The 18,452-nt window shown below is 43.3% G+C and overlaps 1 protein-coding gene across 10 annotated transcripts in view; it reads right to left on the minus strand.

Moving 5' to 3' along the window:
* Window positions 1–18,452, minus strand: part of AMBRA1 (autophagy and beclin 1 regulator 1) — a 141,498-nt gene that overhangs the window by 103,228 nt on the left and 19,818 nt on the right. For all 10 annotated transcript variants that reach the window (XM_082316821.1, XM_082316823.1, XM_082316825.1 and 7 more), the window contains one exon: window positions 4,785–4,871. In XM_082316821.1, coding sequence (XP_082172947.1) covers window positions 4,785–4,871 — 87 coding nt within the window. The remainder of the gene's footprint in view (window positions 1–4,784; window positions 4,872–18,452) is intronic.

Consider the following 18,452-nt stretch of genomic DNA (forward strand, 5'->3'; position numbering starts at 1 on the left):
ACACATGCCAGTCACAGCAGGCTACCTAGTCCCTTCATTTCTTACCTGTGCTTCTAACAAAGCAGTGGCAAAACACAGATAGAGGTTATCCAGTAACTCTTAAACCAAGTTTGTGTCCACAGGACAGTACGCTGTATTTGACAATACCATGAGCTAAATTAACCTAGTCTCTGAGGTGACTGGACCCCATTTACTGGAGCAGATGGTTCAGAGGAGGAGAGGCTATGCTGCCACACATGACTGCCATAGAACAAGGCACTGAGTGGGAGAAATGCTGCAGTGCAAAAACCAGAACCAAACAGCTTCTGTCTCATCCAACAACCATGTCATCGAGAGGCAGTGCATTCTCTAGGCACCCAGTGCTGCTGGCCGGCCAGTGAGAAGTGGAACTGATGGAAGGAAATGTTTTGCTAGCATTAAAGTTCAAGTATCTTGCTCTAAATGGCATTATGAGTACTAAAGAGCGAGCTACTACATAGCACAGTATCCTGAGCTACAGCCAGATATCCAATCCAGCTGGCTGTATTTATGGACAGCATGAAAATTTTTTACACAAAGGCTGCTTCTCTTCACTCTGCCCCATTTTAGTATCTTCTAAGGAAGTAAATTTTTAAAAAAAAATCACAAGAACATCAACTGGAGAATGTCTAGACCCAGTTCCCCAAGACAGCCACAAGAATTGGTTTATCTGCATCCAAGAGCACTATACTGCTGTGCAGATCTCCACGCTTTCTAGCATTTCAGAAGTACTGACACCACTCATCCAACCCTGCCTTGATGCTGATGGCCAGGATGTTCACTGACATTATTACAGCTCACAGCTCTAAATGCCTCTCAGCCAGCGGACATGTTTTAAAGGGGTTACCTGACGGGTGTCATTAATTTCCTTGGTGATATCTACAGTAGCATACATACCACCAGTCCTTGAGCTGAAGGCAATGCTGGTAGTGGACACCAACTTTTGGTTGCTTCCATTCCACTTAAGCCTTCAACTCACAGGCAACATTCAGCCTGAGAGTCCCTTTCCTGGTAACTTTCTAGCAGCTTAAATATTTTTCTAGAGATGATATCTACGAAACACCCTTCTGATGCTTTATGTATACAGCCTGAGAGCATCTTTTTGATTATTTCTATTTAAAAAAAAAATAATAATATAGGTGTTCTTTGATGACAGCTTTATTTGATTCCTCTGCAGATTGTTTTCTGAGCTCAGTATATATGGAAACTGTGGAGAATGACAGAAAAGCCAAGCTGACCTTAGAGAAGTTCAGCAAGGCCGCGGAGAAAGACTGCTGCTGCCTACATCAGAATATTCATTCTAAATGTGAGGGAACTTCAAACAGTGTTCTTCCTGCCTCACTCCTGACCTAGGTTATTCAAATATAGCACCATTACAGACAGTAGATGAGAAACAAAACAAACACACACACATACTCTTAAAAATAAATTCTTCAGATCATGCAGTTTAAAAAAAGATTCCATTGGAGACAGCTTGGTCTTAAGGATGTATATCTATTTTCCTCAAGGGTCAGTATTGGGACCAGTACTGTTTAACATCTTTGTCGGCAACAGGGACAGTAGGATTGAGTGCACCCTCAGCAAGTATGCTGACAACACCAAGCTGTGTGCTGCAGTCAACACGCTGGAGGGAAGGGATGCAATCCAGAGGGACCCTGACAGGCTGGACAGGTGGGCCCATGCAAACCTCATGAAGTTCAACAAGGCCAAGTGCAAGGTCCTGCACCTGGGTCAGGGCAATCCCAAGCACAAATGCAGGCTGCGCAATGAGTGGATTCAGAGCAGCTCTGTGGAGAAGGACTTGGAGGTGTTGGTGCATGAAAAACTGAATATAAGCCAGCAATGTGCACTTGCAGCCCAGAAAGCCAGTCGTATCCTGGGCTGCGTCAAAACAAGGGCTAACAGGTCGAGGGAGGTCATTCTCCCACTCTGCTCCGCTCTCATGGGACCCCACCTGGAGTACTGTGTTCAGCTCTGGGGCCTCCAGCATAAGAAAGACATGGACCTGCTCGAGCGAGTCCAGAGGAGGGCCATGAAGATGATCAGTGGCCTGGAGCACCTCTCCTATGAGGACAGGCTGAGAGAGTTGAGGTTGTTCAGCCTAGAGAAGAGAAGGCTCCAAGCAGACCTTATAGCAGCCTTCCAGTACCTGAAGGGGGCCTACAGGAAAGCTGGAGAGGGACTTTTTACAAGGGCATGAAGTGATAGGACAAAGGGTAATGGCTGGAAGAGGGCAGATTTTTATTAGATATAAGGAAGAAATTCTTCACTATGAGGGTGGTGAGGCACTGGAATAGGTGGCCCAGAGAAGCTGTGGATGCCCCATCCCTGGAAGTGTTCAAGGCCAGGCTGGATGGGGCTTTGGGCAACCTGGTCTAGTGGAAGGTGTCTCTGCCCATGGCAGCAGGGGTGGAACCAGATGATCTCTAAGGTCCTTTCCAACCCAAACTATTCTATGATTCTATGATTTTTAATATATATATTTAAACACGCATACACACACAGACATATACAGATGTTTATTTCACCTTTGTTTCACTTTTCCACTTTGCTATTTAAGAACATCTCAAAGTCATAACTTTGTTACAAACTTACGATGCTACAAAAAAAAAAATCAAAATGCAATAACACTCCATTGAATCACATCCCTGATTTCTAACAAGTTAAAGGGACAGTTAAAAAGATCCTACTAGCCTAGCACACCAGTTAGGTTTATGGAGGAAGACTCTGATCTTACCCCACTCAAACTTCCAGCTCATGCTGATTATGCATCTATGAATCTCACCCTCTGAAAAGGACAGTGACGCTTACTGGAACAAGTTAACCCGCTTAGAAGAAGTTTCAACACTGGACTTTTCTTCCAAACCTCCTTATAAACTCAAGCTACTATAGCTTCTACCACAACCTAAAAACACTTGAACTGTCACATGAAGAGCATCATATCGGTTCAAAAATGGCTTCAAGTACAAAAATATTTTTGACTATGCTCCTTATGCTAGGAAATGTCTCAGGCAGTGATCCCTTTTCATACATTTTATTGAGCTTCATCACAGAAGGGGGGGGGGGGGAGAATTCAGTAACCTAGGCAGGCCCTCCTCGTTTTCTTTTTCAAAAGGCAGCTCCCAGAGAGCCAGAATCAGTTCTTACAATCTCTGCTCAATAAATCTGCCTGCTTTGGATTATGCATTCCAGAAATAAGGAATGGTGTACTTCCAGCCATTTAGCAGCTCTTGGCATTCATAAGTTAACCTGAAAGTAGCAATACCTTTTAATTAACATCTGTAAAATATAATTTTCATCTTTCCAGGTAAATCTGTCTTTTAATCAACTGCCATTTATAAAGCTTTTATATTTATCAGCATCACTCTGACATGCAATTGCCAAGACCTTCTGCAGCTACCTAGGTTGGTTTCCCAATGACCTTACATATAGGTAGCACACTCCACCTTACTTTTACCTCACTACAAACAGTTTTATTTACATCGTTCCTGAGCCTTTGGATTATCTTTACAAAGCAACTTTCTTGCAATAAATGGAAAAAAAGCCTAATATGAGATTTTACCTCTACAAGGCTTTATCTACAGAGATAGTCAGCAAGGAGCTATTTACCAGCATAATTATACCATGTGGCCAGTTTGCAACATAGCCTTTTGTTTCAGAACTTGTACTTAGGGCATCATCTGTATAAAAATGCAAGTTTTGTTGTTAATGATGTAAAAAAGAATGAGATTTAAAAAAAACAAACAACAACAACAAAAAAACCAACAAAAAATAAAACAACCAAACCTCCTTCAGCAACTTAGATATTTAATTTTGATACACTGGTATTCCTGTACTCTCCTTTATGATAAATCCTAGTCGCCTTCAGTTCTTGCAGCTATGCCAGAGGTTTCCTAAGAGGCTAAATCAGATATATTTTACACTTACTGAATTTTCCTCATTCATAGCTTTGTTAAACCCATCTAAAGAAAGCTTATTTGTCACGATTCATTCTTTGAAAGCTTCCAAAGCTGCTTGCTGTTCACGATTCTATCATTTCTTCTGACAGAGTCTGCGGGTCACATTATCCCATCTGTTGCTTTCTTATTACACTAAGGAGAAACTGCAAAGATCACTCCTTTCCATTTTTGATAACTCTGCCATGTTTGCTTTTTCTAGTCCTCTGAAACACTCCCACCTCTTCTGGAAATTAAGCACCACTACAGATGTTTTTATATCTAATGTCAATGATTCATGACTCTTCAGAAATAATTGTCAGTATTTTGTTCTTAGTCAAGTATACTTAACATTCTGGTTATGCTCTCTCATACGGATACATTTATGGAGACATTCCATTCTTCCAAGCACACTGTCTGCTCACACCAGCTCCTAACTGCCTTTACTGCGTTCTCCCTTACTCCTGAATAGACTATTTGTTTTTTCTTCATTTTTCTTCAATAGAGATTTGAAATTTATTGGTATCATCTCATTTACTGTTGGGCCTGCTTGCCACCCACTGTTCTCCATCCCAAATGATTTCAGGAATCCTTACGTGCTTACTTCAACAGCAATTTCTTCCTCTTCTCCTCATTTGCTCCCAGATTTAACAGCACCTTCTCATTTGGTTTGCACCCTGCCCCCATCGCAAGTCATTGAGGAGGAGATGGGCCCAATATTAGAACCATTCCCAAAGGATTCAGTGAGTTATACCAAAGTTATGCTTTTGTCTATGAAACTTAAATGCCTTTAGATTGCATTAAATGCCTTAGACTGCATTTAGCTCTTACCTGGCTGGATCCGGGTAGATCGGATGTTCCCGGGACCCTGCTCCATCGTAGCGAGATAATGAAATGAGGGAAGACTCCAGTAACCTCCTAGAAAGGAAAAACAAATTATGAAGTCAAAGACCCTTCAGGAACATCACCCCTATTTATGCCCTACTTTCTGAAACCTCTTAAGACCATTTCTATCAGTGCAGAGAATTCTGTAACATACTGAAACACTCACTGATGGCATGTTTTCACCACGTAGCTATTCAAAGTGTAATATTCTCACTGCACAGAAGAAAGAACACCTCCAGTAAGAAAGAAGAGTGGCCCCAAACCCGCTTCCAAGTTTCAAGAGAAAGATACAGATGCTACTTCTCCTTTGGAGACAAGCCATCCCACTTTGTCAGGTCCATAAACACTAACGCTGCATTGGCCATCCGTCAAATTCTTACCTACTCAAAGGTGGCTACACAGGGAACGGGCCAAGGAGCACGGGACAAAGAACACAGCTCAGCATGTGGACTCTAAGGGCACTGCTGGTGTTTATTCAGAGCAAGATATTCAATCTTAGTTTCAAGGCTCAGAAAGAGAGGTTTTCAGCTGCAAAATGTTCGTTTCCTCTGTATCTTAATCAGCCACAGGGAGAGATACCAAATATTCACTCAAGAAGTAAAGGCATGCAAATGCAGCCAGACAGCCTGAATATGCAAGAAGCGAGTCTGAGTCATGAAGGCAGCAGAATCAAAAGTATATAGCAGGAACATGTCCTCCACCCTGGCTTCTACATGCACCTCTATCTAGTTTCTTGTCATAAAGCAGAGGATGGCATTGTTTCAAGACTGACTCATTCAAGCCTGTTGCAGCCATTAGATTAACAAGAGACATGATTTGGGGCGGGTGTGGAGAGTGGAAAAATCAACTGCCAAAGTTTGTAAGGCTGCTGAGTTCCCTTTCAAGTCTTTTTACCTCGGAACTCCTGCTAATTTTGTTTTCCAGTATTTGTAACTTAAATGAAAACTGTTGTGGTTTGAAAGTCAAAGAGATCCAACACCACATCTGTTCTATTCACCCACGCACATAATTGATGAGAGAGATTTGAAACTATCAGTCTTAGCCCCACACTCCTAATTCACAGTTAGCATTTGCAATGCAGGACAGCAAGCGTCAACACAGGAAGAAGGACCAGATATAATCCATGCCCAACTTCCCATTTCTAGACAGATAAAAGACAGTAGAAATGCAAATGAGACATGTTTTTTCCAGCAGCAGCCCCCCCCCATCAGGATCTCACGACAACTTTTCACTGCCTTCCAGCAATTAAAAAAAAATTACTTCAATCTTACATTGTAAATCTAGAATAGAGAAAACAGCAAGAGATTGCTCTAGTTACTTGGAAAGGCATGTGTCAGCTTGAGAGACTCAGTACTTGCTGCAAAGCACTGGGACTCTACAGAAAGCAAGAAATCCTGTCCTCTCTGCCACGAAGTTGCTTGGCAACCATTTGTCTTATTCAAGAACAGTTATTAAATCTCTTAAGCTTTGAGATTAATTAATTCCCCAGGTTATTGAGTCAAAAGCTCTAACCTTCAACTCTGCTAGATATTAGGAATCCCTTGGCTCCCCAGAAAGTTACCGTACTTCATTCCTGCCTTACCAAACCCTCTCTCCTGCTCCAAATATATAAGTCAATATATGCAGAAGCAGCTACTCCAGAACAAATGGTGCAACAGCTTTATGAGGTGTACCTATCACCTGCATCATATATAAACTGCTTTTATTCCTTCTGTGAGGAAAGGTAGACAGATGAAAATTAGCAGAAGGGATATTCTACCTATTCAGTCATCTGTCCCCTTTCTAATAAACCACTGGCTCGGAGTTCAGAGACTGGGTTACTGCGACTGCAACGCCAACATGCTTTTTAGAAGTCTGCTCTTCAGAGCTGCTTCTGCAGAGCACTCCAAAACCAGCAGATTGCAAGCAGCCTGGATGTGCCGAGGCTGCCACCCTACTGGACCGTCCTGCCTTATCACTGGACTTAACTGGGGAGAAAGAGGTCCCACAGCACGCAGAGCCTGGCAGGGCCACAACCCTAGAAACAGCAGCTGCCTCCTTACAGGTGTGAGCAACCTACACACAAGGCAAGTGGACTGTTTGGTGCCATTTCGCTGCAACGCCTACCGTGTCCTGATAATGTGCACACACAAATAATCATCAAACTCGTCATCCCTGTCAAAAGCCTTGGCGCCTATACACTACACATGCCTCCCTCTTTCCCAGCCTTTCAGAGTCTATCCAGTAAATGACACAGCAAAATCAGAGCCACAAGGGAAGGTGACCAATACATGCTGCATGGCCCAGCAGGCTCTGTTAGAAAGGAGTCTCCAGGTATTCCCCAGCCATATTTCTCTTCTCACCTTTGGAAAGGCTGGCAATTGCCTGAGAAGAGCAATGGCTTAGAGGGATCACTTTCAGAAAGGAGCCAGCAGCTGCGCTGAAGGAAATTAAAATGTATACCAACCAGAGAGCACCAGAACAGTATGGAAGCAGGAGCAGGGCACACATTGCAGTAATTTGTTATAGGTCTGCCAGGAGTCCCTCTGCTTGGCTTCGGAACAGCACTTCGGGGAATCTACAGTCCTCACCTCTACACCCCATCTGATCTTTGAAATAAATACTTCAAGAGCCTTGCTCTACCAGGTACCTGGCACCTCAGATGAGAACCGGTATGTGTTACGTTAGCAAAACACAAACCAGCAGTTGCCTGAGCCACAGGATGGCCAGGTATCTGGGTAAACGGACTTCCTACAGGCCTCGCTGCCCTGTGATTTTACCTGAACAGCCTGCAGCTCCACACCATGATGCAACAGGAGCTGCTGCTGCTTGAGGAGCACCTCCTTCAGCAGAAGGGCTCCCTAGGAAGACCAGTGGTTATGGGGTTGTGGGGAGCGGGATGACAAGCGCACTCCGTTAAATGCACTCCCCAGGACCCTCTCTGAGGCTGCACTGTCCGAGTTGAACAGTCTCGGCTAAGATGGCCTCTCCAGCAGAGCCTTCCAAGCCTGCCACGGCCAAACTCAGCTCCTGGGCTATCTCACACTGAGGCACACAAGCCACATACTAAGGCCACATTCAGATCAGGTGGACAAAGATAATTCACTTAACAGCAAGTGCTAAAAGCTATAGCTGATTTTAAGCGTGATTGGTAGTTCTTAATTTTCCTACAACTGTGCCCTCTCAGATCACAGAGCAATGAACAGGTGGATATAAATACACATAGTAGGCAAAAAAACAAAACAAGGCAACATGCAATTGCATGAGATCCAGATGGACCATCTCTGTGCTTAAGGCTCCAGAGAATAACAATATCTGTATTGAAACCAGAGTACTAAACACAAATAAAATCTATTATTTAACTAACTCATTCTAGACTGAGCCCTTCACACCCAAGTTACAGATCCAAGTACATTTGGTACTGACAAATGGGTTCAATAATAGATACACTGCTATAATCATCAATAGAGCGTCCCATCTGTGACACTGGTAGTGTAACCTACTGTCTTGCAGGAAGGCGCAGATAAATGTTTTTAAAGTAAGTCATGCTGCACTCTATCAAGTCTTAGGCGCCACATTCATAGCTTTTGCCACCCAAAGTCCCAAAAGAGACACAGGCTATTTGTTTTCAGTAAGCCCAAAGTGTAAGGTAGCTCAATATCCTACCACGGTAAATGCTGAGGTTGGGAGCAATTCTGTTAAGAAGGATAAACATAATCCATAGATGAATAGAAGCAGCTCTGTTACAGGGAACTGCTAGCTACTAAACATCTAAGTTTCCAACAGAGAAGCATGCAAAGAGAGAACAGAAATGCATATTGCTTGCATCTCCTTTTGAAACATGTCAGTAGATCATGCTTGACTCCTGAATCCTTTCTGGAGCTTACAGCACCCTCTTACTCTCCCACACCCCCCATTTTTGCTACCCAGATACATAACAGGCTAACACTAGGCTCTGTGGAAGCAATTGCTCCACTATCTCTGTCTAGACAATATGAAATTGTCACAAGTGACATCTAAAGTACAATTAGCAGAGAAACTGCAATTTCCACTCTCCTCCCCCGCTCACCAGGAAAAAAAAAAAAAAAAAAAAAAATCACACATTATCATCCTCCAGGTTGTCAGTCAATGCCACAATAATGAAGATTAACTCTGCTCACCCTGAGAGATGCTTCTGGCCCAGCTTGCTAAAATAGGAGGAGGGGGATTGTAGTTTTTTGTTGGTTTATTTTTTTTATTAAAACTACTACAAGATATAAATTGCCTCTGTTCAGCAGCACTGAGATCTCAGCAGACTCCTTTTCTGTCAGACATCAGTAGCTATGGAACCGCCACTCTACACTTGCTCTGCTACCTCAGGTCTGCAAACAGCAGCAACAGCTAGTGAGGGGGGAAAAAAGAAGCAAGGTCCAAGTTACAGGACACCTTTAGACAACGGAGACAGAAAGGGAGTGCACGCACACACGATGCTACAAGCAGAAAATGGAAATTTCTCAGGAATGAAGCAGCTCAATGCCAGAAGCTGCAGCTTGAGGGGAAAAAAGTCATGAAACAACCTCCTCACAGCACATCAGCCATTGGACTATACCCACACTCTCCCCACGGGGGTGAGGATCACCACCAAAAGCCTCTTGGGACAGAATGATTCATCTCAGCAGGCTTTGAGAAGATACTTAAATGCAGCAAATTTAACTTCTCAGTAACAGTTTCTAAGGGTATGCAATTCCTACACCACATCTTAGATTTGCTGTCACAGCAGCGCATTACTGGGTAGCGCTACTCCACATGACACCCAGGGAAGGGCTTTCCTCCCCATCCAAAAGGGAGGCGCTAACAAACAGCACTGAGGCTTAGTTTCCTTAAAATCAAAGGGGTGTTCAGTCAGCTGCCATCCTCCTAAGCTGCTGCTGCATATCGACAACCGGAGCAAACCAGTCAAATGAAGCAAGCACTCCTGCCTCTCCCACAGTCCCAGCCTTCAGCTATGAAGAGGGCCTAAGACAGCAATTCATCGTTATCCTTTGAAGCAGAAGTATATTGACAACTCTGGCAGCTTTTGTGTTTCCTCCTCTGGTTTTATATCTTCCCTGGAAAGGCTTTTATATCCCCTACTGTCCATTTGGAGGTGAAATTACTGCACTACTTCATATTACATCTCTTTTTCAGCCCTTCGAATTACAGCCAGCAGTCAGTTCTCCTGAGCCCTCGTCCCTGTGGACGTGCTCCTGTGGCTCCTCAAAGGAATGTAAAGAATAGCAACAGTTTAAAACTAGATTCCCTTCAGCCATCTTCCTCTTATGGCCAGGCAATGTTTAACCTAAAGATAACAAGAAAGCTGAAGCATTAAGATAGCTGAATGTTCTCCAGCTGCCCAATAGCACTGCTACCCTCCCTCAAATCCTAAGCCCAATTATTAACTCTTAACAAGTGCAATTAATTCTTGGAGATCAATTACAGCCTCAATAGAACACTAGAAAACTATTCTAAACAAAAATCTCAACCAACCCAATCCACTGGCTTTGGTTTTTTTTTTTTTTTGCTTCCCTTTTCTCAGAAAAATAGGGAAAAATTATTTCAGACATCTCTGTATTGTGTTGCCTACTTTAAAAGAGCAAATTGAAATCACAAGTGTTTTGTTCCATAGCTTCATTTTCCATAAAAGTTTTGTAGTTCTTGTCAAACAAAAAAACACTTGCTATCACCAGTTTCATATTCAAGCTTAAAATAAAAAAGCAATCAGAATGCAGTTCTAAAGATTGCCTGAAAAGATGATTTCTAAAATTAAGTCCTTAACATAATCTACTCCGATACCTCTAAGCTAACATTTCTAGACTGTTTCAGCTTTCACATGGTTATGGCTACAGATATTTAGCCTGGCATCAAGATTTGAACTAAGACAGGTCAGAAGCAGATGACTAGAAGAGAAGAAACCGTCAAACAGAACAGTCAAACTTTTCTTAAGACAGTTGTAAGCATCCTCAAGAGATAAATACCCTGAGAATTTCACTACTGACAAAAACCTCAACACTCACTTTTGCAGTTCTCTGTTAGCTCCTCCATCCCCTTGTTCACATCTTTGCCATACAACTCATCCTCAGTGAGGAACGAGAATTGGTGGCTGCCTTTCTTTGTGAGTATCCAAGCCCTCATAGGCATTCTTTTCATCATTTTTTTTAAAGTTATTCCACATAATGAACACCCTTTGCAAGAAAATTCCCTTTCTTCAGGGAAAGCAGTGACAGCAAAGATGCTATATATGATCACAGATACGTTCCAAACATGGCCTTCGCAGAACACTTCGGCCTGTTTGTGAGAAAGAACTTGTGCTAACTCTGAAGGGCAACCAGGGACAGAGAAGACATCCTTCCCAGCTGGAGGTGTGGAGTTGTCAGAGAAGCAGGTGTGATACAGGACAGAAGTTATCACTAAAAACTTTTTTCCCCCTTCACTGATTCTGCGCAAGAATCCTGTAGAAAACAAGCTGTAAGGATTTCTCAGTCAGAAAACAGACAGCACGTCAGGTCTTCAGCCAGGATGGGAAGGCATACATTTGGGAAGGAGTGCAGGGAAAAGGAGCACAATTACACAAAACAAAGAACTGTAGGTAAAGAGTTTGAACAGCAGAAACAAGCACTGGGATTTGAGTTCTCCTAATCACAAGGCGGGGAGCAGAGTTTCAAGAAGAACATGGTTAACCCTTCAAAGTTTCCCTGCTTCAGTTTAACTAGAAAGTAATACCACGTGATGAATTACGCTATTACTGCACCCCTGCTCTTGGACTGGGAACTTCAACTTCCATTTACCACCTGATGTTGCAGGAGCTACACAGCACCTTTGGACCTCATCATAGGGAAAGTCAGTGGCTCTGAGGAAGAGGACACATTTTTTTTAAGCGGACTCAAGTTTGCACTGTTAATCTATTACTTCTCCTGCTGACAAAGGCCATGCATCAGAACAAAAGATGAGCGAGCATTATGCAGAGGTCCTCATCACACAGCACCCGGGGAATGATTAATGCGTTATTTCAACAGGCGAGAGGAAGCACACATCCATGATAGACATTAAAAGGGTCAAGAACAGCTATGGCAGCATTGATTAGTTTGGCAGTAACTCCAATATGAAAAGAACAATGCAAGACCTCGCACTTTCATTTTGCAGGGGCAAAACTTGAGGGACAGGGAGGGCAGAAGAAATTTAAATCAGCTCAAGCTACTGCATGTGTTATTTTGCTCTACAGTGGCAGTTTTATACCACTGCTCAGAATGGGGCAGGCACCTCAGCCAAGCTGAAGACAGACATTGCAGTCCTCCACCTAGACCCTTAACAACATGTGATTATATCAGAAATTCAGCTAGAGGGAATCTGTTCCTAGTCATCATGGTTATAACAGGCTTGAAAGCATGGCCAGAACATAGCCAACACAGCGAACTCCCTCAGCCTGCAGACAGCTTCACTCTTCTGAGAGCTCTTCTACCTACCTTCGTATGTACAATGTCTGCTTCAAATTCTCCTTATTCTGGGAGTTCCCGACACCACAGATTGTGTGGACAGCAGAAATCTCTGCTTACCCACGCACACAGATCTGCGTCAGCTTCTGGGATAATTACATAGGGCTCCTGCTTCTCCATAGGGAACTGAAGAGGAGGTGTCTTTCCTGAGGGGGCAGAAGCCGTACCGTTATCTCCATAGGCTTCTAAGTCTATGAAAACAGAGGTCCTATCACACATCAATCATTTCCTTTAAAATGCTCTTGTTCAGGCTGGAGTAATGAAAGAGAGTCAGGTCAACAGATGACTGTCAGGGCAGTTCAGCCACTTTCCCCAGCCCTTCCACTTCATGAAGACAGGGGAAGGATTTGATACGAATGCATTTCAAGCAGAAAAATGAGTCAGTTTCCTGGCAGATAATGAACCCTGTTTATTCACAGCCTTCAGTTCCAGCAGGTGCTTTCTCAAGAAGAGCAAGGGAGGGGGTCAGTTACATCATCACATGAACAGCCATTTGGTACAATCAGTTAAATATGTACATGGAAAATGTTTAAAATGCATGTTAGCTATTCAACAGACCAGAACAGCTCAACTGGAGAAATCTAGAGTCATCACTATTTTGGTTACAGTTGTATTACTGAGTCAGATCACAGGTCCCTTTCTCTCCTCTTGCTCCAGGCCCAGAGAGTAGATGCGTGCTGCTCTACTGCAAGTTCTCTAGCCCAGATTCTGTAATAAGGAGCAAATAATTGGATGAGGGCACTTTGTCCCCAGGCACACCATGCTGTGTGCATTTATGAAGAGCGTGAAGAATGAGTGCACGCACGCAATATATGCAAGTGCACATCTAATGAATAAGGGCTTGTATTAGCATAAAAAAGAGGCACGTTGTACTGCCAGCATCTCCAGCTCCTCCCCACGCTCAAGCAAGCTACGCAGAGGTTAGCTGAGCAAGCAGGCCTGAAATAGAAGGTCTGAGGGCCTGCCCACAATGTTTCTTGACAAAAGGAAAACAAAACCAAAACAAAACTTAGAGGTTGTTTTAACATTACTTATCTGAAGCCAGACAACAAACTCCAGGAATCACAGCAAGATGGTTTAAACATGTCAGAGACCACCATTAATCATAAGTTGAGCATCATCCCCTAGACAGAATACTACAAGTATATGATCTGAATGCACGTAAGTAAAAAATGGGAACAGAAGCAACTATTCCAGGTCAAGTCAGCTTGTCCAGACATGCTGTCCACCCTGCAGGAGGCCACAGGGAAGCCCTGTGCAGACAGCACAGGAGACAGACAACCTAACAAAGGACGGCTTTCAAGAGAGGGAAGCTATTCGCACTTCTTCCCTGTCTGTAGGAAAGCTGAGAACTGATATGTTTTATGGTATCCTCAAATAGCTATCTGTTTGAAGTCAGTTGTCTTTCAACTTCCAAGCAATCTGTCTGTATCTAATATCTTTGTTGCATGGCCATCTCATACAGGCCTTCCTCAAAAGAAAACAAACAAACAAACAAAACAAAACAAAAAAAACAAAACAAAACAAACCCAAACAACCCACCCCAAAACAACACACCCAATTCTAGATCTCATTACTCCTCAGTAAAAGCAAAAAAGTAAGCCCGTTTAGAAGCACGTACCTCTTCCATCCTGATTAAGAAACATCACTGGAATGCAATTTCAACAGGTTTCCTTGCTGCCATGCTGGAGCAGTCAAACACAAAGCAAAGTCCCAGAACGACCCCACAGACAGACACCTGTAGGGAAACAGGTCTCCATTTCCTGGAGACTGCAGAGAAACAAAGTTCACCTACTTCTTTTATAGGTCAACTCCTCATTGCTAGGCCTGGACTACCAAAAAGAGAGGTGGGAGAAGGGGAGTGGTTTGACTGGGGAAACACCATGAAGGTATTTGAGAAAGCAGAGTTATTTCTATACCTGCTTAATTTGCAAGCCAAGCGGCTGCAAGAATAATATGGGGAAAAGAATCTCTGTGTGTGCTACAGTCACTGCTGTATATTTAAATTCAGGCCAAGAAAAAGAACAGAAAGCTTAAGCCTTTCTGCAAGTTTGGTGAAGACTGCACATACTCAGCTTTCCAAAGCACTCATGGAAGCTCGGCAGAAGGGAGTGACCTCTATTAGTCACTACAAGACAGAAAGCACAAGGCATCATTTTTTTCCCCCCACCAACTCTCAGTAATGAAGTAAAAGGGCTCTAGCAACCTTACACTCTTCTTAAATCAGGAAACCAGCAAAGGCAGGGGGAGGAACCTTTGTGCAAGAAAAAAGGCACCTCTTTCACTTGCTCTTCTACATAACACCTACCAGCGCATTCAAGAGCTCAAACTTCTACCACATCAGTAAAATGAAGTCTTTCCTGCCCACATGGAGACAGCAGGCTCCGGAAAAAAACACAAAGCTGGAAGGGTGGCAGCAATAACCTCAGAGCTCACACAGACATCAACTGGCCATTTAGATAACATGGCAGCCTCTCCTACAGTTCAAGCTGTGGTTACATTCTCATGATAAAACTAATTAGTATTTTACATTTTTAGAAAAGGCCAAACAAACAATACTTGCCAAGTTTGTCCACTACCTGCACATCCCACCCATCACCACAGCTAATTATCACGTCTAAATGTTCACATCACCTTCAGATTATCACTTCTCCTTATGTTTGGCACTGACAAATTAGGTCTTCATTCATTGCTGTGTGTACAGGCTAGCATTTCCAGAAATCATTCCCCCACGCCACAGTTTTGGCCTTCTCCCCTCAAGCCCCTCTTCCCAACAACAAGCCTCTTGTCTCTGCTTGCAAGCCCCTTCACAACTTTTATTTACCCCACTGTTCCTCACGAACTACTGAGATATTACTTATCTCTATTACCATAATTTTCAAGAATTGTAACAAGCATCTTCGGAATTATTTCTTACCAAGCCTGAAAACAGTACAGCATAAACTCTTCCAAAACTATCACATTACAAATGGAGGCTACAAGATGGCCAGAAAATCCTTCTTTCCACAGCACAGGTAAGCTCTATAACACCATAAGTTTAAACAAAATGCTGAGCCCAAGCTACAAATGCCAAGACACCAGGCTAGCAAGGTTTCCACAAGTAATGGGCCTGAACATAAGGGCTTGGGAGAAATTACATTGGGTAGGTCCATTTAGATTTGGCACAGGCCACATTCACACTGATGTGCAGTCTGAGCAGCCAGCATCGTACTGCTGCCTCTCCTCTCCACAGCTCGGAGGTGTGTCCCTCCTCCTGCTCAAGTCTCCCTTTTTCAGTGAACGAAACACATCACTGCCATGACAGATATTAAATACTTGAATAAGCAAGCCACAACTGCTGTAAGCAATCAGGAAAAAAATAGTAACAATGAGGGGTTTGTGAAATAAGGAACAAAACAGGATTAAACACACCAGGTATGTGTTATCTTTTCACCACAGGACGCATTTTGTAGCTTTAGGTAATGCAATTCCCTCCTGCTTTAGTTCCCTCTCCCCAAAAATGTAAAGGGAGTAGCAATACCCTCTTCTCTTATTTTGATGGTTAATTTCAGTCACAGAAGTGTCTCCTAGTAGACAACTTTGGTACCCACAGCACGAGGCAAGGAAATGTTCTGGTCATTTCGTTTTTAAGGCTAGGATATGAGTGACATGCACCTTTTCATTCAGTGCTTTACACAGTGAGAGAGCTACCACGAGCCAATATATGCAGAGATCTGAACAGCCTGGTCATTTAGATCAAAAACCAGAGCAGCACATCAGAAGCTCAGGCTCCAGCAGCAGCTCAAGAATAAACTGTAAAAGTGACTATACTCTTTTCCATTTTACATACAGCACTCACCATTGCGGGGCAGGAATGGGAGTGTTCCAACCCTGTCAATCTACTTTAACCACAGACTGGTCCCAGCTTGACTGCAAGTCAACACCATACCTACAATTTAGAACCAGAAGGGGCATCCCCTCAAGGCCAGGAGTAAGCCAAGCCTATTTGCATCAGAAAAAAAACCCCAAACGTATTCACGGCCTTCTTATGGAAAAGCCCAAAAATTTAGGTAACAGCTCACAGCATACTTGAACAAGAAAACAAACACAGCCCAGACTCCAGTCAACATCTGCCAAGTGTTCCTCCAGAAAATAAACCCCGTATTACGGAAGTCTTCTGAGGATGGATGAGCAACCATTTAAATGCAAACAAAACCTTTGACAAGGCAGACTGCAAAGAAAGGTCTGCTCCAGGCTTGGTAGGCAATGAGCAAGAATTCGAGAGGAATTCTGCAAGAAGTCGAGAGGAATTCTGCAAAGTTGGTCTTTTACAGCTCTAACTCATGGGCATTTGCATGTCAGAAAGACAAAATACCTGCTTCCCCCCGAGATCCACATCTGTCCCTTTCAAACCCTTACAAAAGACAAGAGGATAAGTTTCTCCCTTGCTTGCATTCTGTATCAGAGCCATTTCCTCTCAGGATCCCCATTCATGCCTTTCCCCAAACATTAAAGAATTGCAAATGTATGGTAACTAAGGAGATAAGCTGCGATTTAGGACTGGGGGGGGTCCTCAAGCTACCTAGTTTTCTTTATACAAGAACTCAGAAACTTTCTCTTTCCGCAAGGAGACGGGGAAAGCAAGGAGCAGAAGCAACATTACCCCCTTGTGGCAGCAAAGCAATATGGAAATGAAATAAATTCTGAGAAATTCAAAGGGGAACAGACTACGCGTTTCTTTTCATACCCGTTGTATGTATAGAGAGCTACGTGCTGCCAGAAAGGCCGTCAAGACTGAATAAAGACATGATATGTGCTGGAGTCAATGTACTGCCCAGGGAGGCGAGAACGGTACCACCGCTCCCACCCTGCTGCACCTGGTGTTACTCCAGGCCTTTACATATCTGGCAAGAGCAAGGCACAGAGGTCTGCATTTGGCTAACAGGTGAAACCACAGGTAGAGCATTTATACCTTTCTAAGGGAAATGGAACACAGCCGAACTCATTCGCAATGTATAGCACTGATGACTGGATCACATTCATAATCCTATAGCTTTCTCATCTCACCTAGATAGAAATGCTAGATTGCTAATTACCATGCAATCCTATCTCAGAAAAGAAGACTGGGTTCACACTGCGTAGTAAGAATGCAGGTAGGAGGGACCTCAATCCTCAGACAAGAGCTGGCAAAATCAAAGAGAGGAATTTCACCCTGGACCCTGTTACATGGTTCCAGAGAAGCCAGTCTGCACGTGTCACTTGGGCACACTGCATCCAACAGACCAAAACACATCAAAAAGCAATGCCTTTGGTCAGCTGTGCGACTTCAGCAGGTCAATTATTTGCACAGCACTGTGGAGTCTGCACTTTTATGCACTCACAAACAAAATAAAGGAGTTTATACAAGTGTCCCCAGACAATACAAACCTCTCACCTCACCTGCACTCCTTCCTACCTGTGTGCATGGCAAAACCATCACCCAGGACAGTTCAAAAGACTTCTCAGATTTTCAGATAACTTCAATAGTCTATCTTGTCTGCCAAACTAAATATGTGAGGCGAGGCAAGGCAAAAACATTATGCATTCATAAGACACAGGCACAGAGTTACTCGTACCACAGCCTAGAGAATTTGACCTCTGGAATGAGTGCAATGGAGTGGTTAGAGAAATTCAACATAATTGCCAGACAAAGCTTCTTAATGGAAGAGTAAGGATAATGAGTGCTTCCTCATGAACAACAGGTTTCATGCAAGCCTGCCTGGCAATAGGACAGGCCTCATCTTTCATTTGCAGTAATTCATTCGAATCTCTAGTCAAAATAGACAGGTAAACAACATTAGAATTACCCCCTCAGCATATTACAAGCAGCTAAATCTTGAATGCGTAGAGGACAAGTTTCCCTTTGTGTATTTCGTTTCCCCCTTTCTAGGGATTGTTTCACAGAATAAGGTTTGAAATATGTCAACAGGGACACACATGGCACTACTTGCTCCTTGCATCCATTCAGACTGTGGCCTTGGGTGTCAGGCCAGAACCAAGAAACACCACTAGATTTATATCCAGAGGATTTTTTTTTTTTTTGTGAAATAATACACTAGTTCCATAGATATCAATGTGTCATATTAAAATAGCCAAAGAGGTGGCATTT

The sequence above is a fragment of the Platalea leucorodia genome, assembly GCF_965183815.1.
Source record: "Platalea leucorodia genome assembly, chromosome: 7".
NCBI classification, from domain to species: domain Eukaryota; kingdom Metazoa; phylum Chordata; class Aves; order Pelecaniformes; family Threskiornithidae; genus Platalea; species Platalea leucorodia.